Here is a 6372-nt window from a genome sequence, read left to right on the forward strand (position 1 = left end):
ACTTTCTATATCGGTAATTGTTAACCATATCAATGCTCCATAAAAAAACTATTTTGTTAAAAAATAATCATTTAAAAAACAAAATATTTTGTAAAAAAAACGCAAATATTTTAAATTAAATAAATATAAAATGAAATCGAAATTTGTAAATAAATAATAATATCTTACTGCTTTCTACATTGGAATTTTCATATTAATAATAACTCATTGCTTTCTGAAATATTTATTTTAAATTTCGAATTTCATTTGAATTTGAATTTTGAATTTTAAAATTTGTAGTGGTGGAAAAATATTTGGACAATTATTGGTGGCAGACAGCTCATTTATTATCTCATTACTTTCTTTATGGGTAATTGTTAACCAAATCAAGGCTGCATAAAAAACAAACTATTTTGTTAAAAAATAATCATTAAAAAAACCAAAATATTTTGTAAAAAAACACAAATATTTTAAATTAAATAAATATAAAACAAAATCAAAATTTGTAAATAAATAAAATAGAAATTATGTGAACAATTTTTAGTGGCAGACAATTCATTTAATATCCCACTGCTTTCTACATTAGAATTTTCAAATTAATAATAACTCATTGTTTTCTGAAATATTTATTTTCAATTTCGAATTTCATTGAAATTTAAATTTAAATTTTGAATTTGAATTTTGAATTTTAAACTTTGTCTTGGTGGGAAGACATTTGGACAATAACTTTGGTGGCACAGAGCTCACTTAATGTCCCACTACTTTTCTTTTGTTGTATATTATGAGTAAAAAAGACCTTGTTATCAAAAAAAAAAAAAAAAAGACCTTTACTTTTCTTTTGTTGTATATTCCACTATTTTTTGCATGGATAATTGTTAGCCCTATCAATGCTGCATAAAAAAAACAAAAAAATTAAAAAAATATTGCAAAATAACAAAATTATTTAAGATGAACATTTTAAATATACATGTATAACCAATTTTAAAAAACGTATAAAAATCATACATTAAAAGAGAAAAAGTCATATAAAAAAGTATAATTAATACAAAAGAATTTAAATTTTAAATTTAAATAAAATTAAAATGACCTCTATCATTCTGTAAAAAATAGATTATAAAAATTTAATCACTATAAAAATAAATTTTTTAATTTAGTATGTGAGAAAGAAATTAAACTTTCAATTTTTTATTGAAAGAGTATAATTAACACGGAAAAAATATGTCATGAATGAATAACTAAAAGCTATTATTTGGAGAAAGTACACAACCTTTTATGGATATTTTTCACTACTTTTTATATGAAAAATTATTTTGTCTATTAATAATACTTACTATTGGGTGAGAAAATATGTACTATTTAAAATTTAAACTTTTCAATTTGAATAGGTGATTGTTAAGCCTATTCATAATACCACAACTTTCGACATCGTAAATTGTTAAGCCTATTAATAATTGGTGTTTTTTAATTGCAGAGTTTTGTTTGTGGTAGATACTTACAAAGTTCTATAGCTTTTTCACCTCCCTAAATAGCACAAAATATTAACACGATTCTTTCTTTTAGCAATTAAGCGACGACAGACGCCGACAAATTTTTTGATCTTTTTCCTCCGTGTATCGCACAGGTACTGCTCTAGTACATCCTAAAATTGAATTACAAAGATTTTTCTTTTTAAAAAAAGTTGCATAAACATATTTAGACTTATCAGATTTAAACTTATCTTAAATTTTTGTAAGCTTCTAAGAGCTCGTTTGGATGAGCTTTTTTTTTTCTTCAAAAGCTGTTTTTTTTAAGAAAAAAAAGCACTTCTCGAAAAAAGTCTGTTTGTATGCCTGCTTTAAAAAAAAAAACAGAAGTCATAAAAAAAGTCAAAAACTTACTTTTTTTCGAAAGCTAAAAATTTTAGTTTCTCAAAAAAGCAGAAGTCAAAAGCCAAATATTTTTTTCAAAAATCAAATATTTTTCTAAAAATCTAAATAGCTGTAACTTTTATAAAAAGTACTTTTAAAATAAGGAAGTGATAAAAATGACTTTTTTAAAAAGTGAATACAAACGGGCCCGAACGACTACTTCAAACATAAGTTAAACAAAAACATTTCGTCATATTTATTATAATTATTTGTTAATAAACATAATAATATCTAATTTGTCAACATTATATACTTAGATCATATTTTTTTCTCAATTTAAATTTTATTATAAATTATCAGATTTCCTATTTTTGAAAATAAAAAAAAAGGTTAATCAACCCATGCAAGTAATGTGATAACCGATTTTAACTTAATCAGTATAGAAAAACAAAGAATGGCCTTTGTAAGTCATACAAAGCTTAAATTTTTTTAAACCGGTAGCAGATCCAAAAGATTCAAGTAGTTGCTTCAAAATGTTGAATGCTTTCTATTGTAAGATAAATATATTTTCAATTTCGCATTAGCTTTCATTTTAGACGACTTTAAGGATGCAGTAAAAAGTAGGAGAAAGACATTTGGTGCTTCGATCAGTAGTCTAGAGTTTCTACATATATATACTACTTCATTTGCACATAATCCACTCATCGGCCAATACCAAAATGGTGTCACTGATCATGTTTCTTATTATAATTGTTTCACAAACCTTGATGTACATGACCCCAACTACAGTTGCTCTCGCTTTGAGTTCAGAGACTGATAAGCTAGCTTTGCTTGCTTTAAAGGAAAAGCTTACCAATGGCATCCCTAATTCCCTGCCATCATGGAACGAGTCTCTGCATTTTTGTGAATGGGAGGGCGTTAGATGCGCTCATCGCCACATGAGAGTCTCTGTTCTGCATTTGGAGAAACAAAATTGGGGTGGTACTCTTGGACCAGCCTTGGGGAATCTATCCTTCCTCAGAAAACTCAACCTTTCTAATATCAACTTGCATGGTGAAATTCCCAGACAAGTTGGTCGTTTAAAGCGATTGCAGGTTCTTGAATTGAGCAAAAATAACCTCGGTGGTGAGGTTCCCATCGAGCTTACTAATTGCTCAAATCTTCAGGTAATTATCTTGGAGTACAATAACCTCACTGGAAAAGTTCCCTCATGGTTTGGATCAATGACGCAGCTTACTCAGTTGCTTCTTGGTGCGAATAATCTAGTTGGTGCTATCCCACCTTCTTTAGGAAACCTTTCCTCACTCCAGAATATATCACTTTCAAGAAACCATTTGAAAGGAAGTATACCTCATGCTTTGGGTAGGTTGTCAAATTTGAAAAAGCTGTATCTGGGTTTAAATAGTTTGTCAGGTATGGTCCCTCCTTCTCTTTACAATCTTTCAAATATTCAAGTTTTTGTTCTTGGGGCAAACCAGTTACTTGGTTCTCTTCCATCAAATCTGCAACTTGGTTTTCCCAATCTTAGAGCATTCTTGATTGGAGGGAACCAGTTCACTGGAACTTTTCCGTCTTCTATATCCAACCTCACTGGATTGATATGGTTTGATATAGCCGTTAATGGTTTTAATGGGCAAATTCCTAACACTTTGGGATGCTTAAATAAACTTCAGAGGTTTCACATTGGTTACAACAATTTTGGGAGCGGAAGAGGTCACGATTTGGATTTTCTTTCCTCGTTAACCAATTGTACTCAGTTGCAAATACTTATTTTGGATGGCAATAAATTTGGTGGTGTGTTGCCTAATCTTATAGGAAACTTATCTACCAGTCTCAATATGCTTAGTATGACGAATAATCCAATATCTGGAATGATACCAGAGGGAATTGGACAACTAATCGGCTTAACTAGCTTTATTATGGAAGGGAATTTTCTTGTGGGAACAATTCCAGATTCAATAGGAAAGCTTAAAAATTTAGTAAGATTGGTCTTGCAAGATAGCCAATTATCTGGTAATATTCCTATTGCTATTGGCAATCTTACTATGTTGTCTGAAGTTTATTTGGGCGCCAATAAATTTGAAGGGAGCATTCCACTTACCCTCAGATACTGCACCCACATTCAGACATTTAGTGTTTATGACAACAACTTAAGTGGTGATATACCTAGTCAAACATTTGGCTATCTACAAGGTTTAATAAATCTTGACTTATCCAACAACTCTTTCACTGGTTCTATTCCTTTAGAGTTTGGAAACTTCACGCACCTTTCACTATTATATGTAGACTTAAATAAGTTGTCCGGTGAAATTCCCACGGAACTTGGTGCTTGTCTGGCATTAACTGAGCTCGACCTGGGGATAAACTTCTTCAGTGGAATTATACCTTCCTTCTTGGGCTCTTTAATATCCCTCGAAGTCTTAAACCTTTCTCACAACAACTGCTCAAGCACAATCCCCCGTGAACTAGAAAACCTGATATTGTTGAATACTTTGGACCTGTCTTTTAACCATCTTTATGGTGAAGTTCCCATCGAAGGTGTCTTCAAAAATGTCACAGCACTTTCACTTATTGGAAATAATGATCTTTGTGGTGGGATACCTCAATTGAAGTTTCCTGCATGCCCTAGGTCACCCTTAAAGAAACACAAGAGGTTTCTTAAAAAGAAAGTTATCATCATAATTGTAATTGGTGGGGTTTTGGTCGTTTTCATAATTCTTATCGGAATATACCATCTCAGGAAAAAGCCCAAAAAGTTATCATCTTCATCATCTATGAAAAATAAGTATTTGAGGGTTTCTTATGGAGAGTTAAATGAAGCAACCAATGGATTTTCTTCATCTAATTTAATAGGCACAGGAAGCTATGGTTCTGTGTACAGAGGAACTCTTCTCCATTTTGAAAGACCAGTTGCTGTTAAGGTGTTGAATCTTGAAACACGTGGGGCAGCAAAGAGTTTCATAGCTGAGTGCCAATCTCTGGGAAAGATAAAGCACCGAAATCTTCTCAACATCCTGACGTGCTGCTCGAGTGTTGATTATAATGGCGGCGATTTCAAGGCTATAGTTTTTGAGTTCATGCCTAATGGAAGTCTAGAAAGGCTGTTGCACAACAATGAAGAGAGCGAGTCTACAAATATGAAACTCAACTTTACACATAGGTTAAATATTGCTATTGATGTAGCTCATGCGTTGGAATATCTTCACCATGATTTCGGGCAAGCTGTAGTTCACTGTGATATTAAGCCAAGCAACGTTCTTCTTGACGATGAAATTGTTGCCCATTTGGGAGACTTTGGGTTAGCTAGACTCCTTCATGGGGCCACAGGGCATTCCGGTGGAGATCAAGTTAGTTCCTCTGCAATTAAAGGAACCATTGGATATGTTCCCCCAGGTATAGTGCTTTTATATCCCTTACTATCCTTTAAAATGTTTTACATATACTTGTGAACTACCTTGTAAAAACAACGGGAAAAGTTATCTTTTAGCTTTTGAGTTTTATTACAAACAATTTGTTGTTGTCATTTAAAGTAGGTAGGATGTAGTTTACTGACTACTTTACTAATTTAATGTCTTCAGCTTTTTTTTAACGCTCAATTTTTAACCTTGACTGGGACAATCTCCCCCTTCAAATACATTTGACTAAAATTGATTCGTTTATATTCAATGTGTTTTTATTTGATATATACTTTTGTTTTTCATTTTTGTCTAAATAATTGTGGTTGGAACAGAGTATGGAGCAGGTGTCCTAGTATCACCACAAGGAGATATCTACAGCTACGGAATTCTTCTGTTGGAGATGCTCACTGGAATGAAACCAACAGAAAGCATGTTTGGTGAGGATCTAAGCCTACACAAATTCTGCGAGATGGCAATTCCAGAAGGAATCACTGAGATAGTGGATTCATGTTTGCTTATTCCATTTGCTGATGACAACAACATTAGGGAGAGTTTGGTATCTTTTGCTAGGATTGGGGTTGCATGTTCTGCTGATTTCCCCGCTCAGCGAATGGTCATGAAAGATGTAATTGTGGAGTTGCATGCAATTAAACAGAAGTTGCCATTGTTGTGATGAGAAATTACCAACCTTCACTTGGAGATTCTCAGCTACACTTGTTTTATGCACATTACTGTTGTTTGCACCACTTCAATTCCGCTTTGTGCTTGCAGAATAAAGAAAAATTTAGGAATAGGGAGAGAAAAGAATAAAAAAAGCTCAAAGTAACTGTTTGTGTGTTCCTATGATCCTAGGATCCTATCCTTTGTATTAGTTCCTAGTACTAGAAATGGATTTGGCTTGAATTTATATATGAAATATTTGGTCGTTCCTATTGCCAATACAAATGGTTTTGCTGACGGCTGCTGCATTTAAACACTGTGCAAAGGGATTGCCTTGAGTTGAACAACAATTGAAACACAAAAACATAGAAAGGTTCTTCCCAAATAATGGTCACTTCAATTTTGTAACCACTTTTTTTTATAGTACTATGGATTACTTAAAATAAATAACATTAAAGTAATTGAGTGACATATTATAAAGACTACAT

At 32.1% G+C, this 6372-nt stretch overlaps 1 protein-coding gene across 1 annotated transcript; it reads left to right on the forward strand.

Annotated features, from left to right (window-relative positions):
* Positions 1-2545: 2545 nt before the first annotated feature.
* On the forward strand, positions 2546-6151 carry LOC133289596 (probable LRR receptor-like serine/threonine-protein kinase At3g47570). The gene is made up of 2 exons (XM_061487577.1): positions 2546-5219; positions 5557-6151. Exons 1-2 carry the CDS (start codon positions 2546-2548, stop codon positions 5895-5897), a joined length of 3015 nt encoding a protein of 1004 aa, XP_061343561.1. The 3' UTR covers positions 5898-6151.
* Positions 6152-6372: the final 221 nt, after the last annotated feature.

Source organism: Gastrolobium bilobum, unplaced genomic scaffold (genome assembly GCF_033153095.1).
Source record: "Gastrolobium bilobum isolate Gb01-03AN ecotype WA unplaced genomic scaffold, APGP_CSIRO_Gbil_v1 utg937, whole genome shotgun sequence".
Classification (NCBI taxonomy): domain Eukaryota; kingdom Viridiplantae; phylum Streptophyta; class Magnoliopsida; order Fabales; family Fabaceae; genus Gastrolobium; species Gastrolobium bilobum.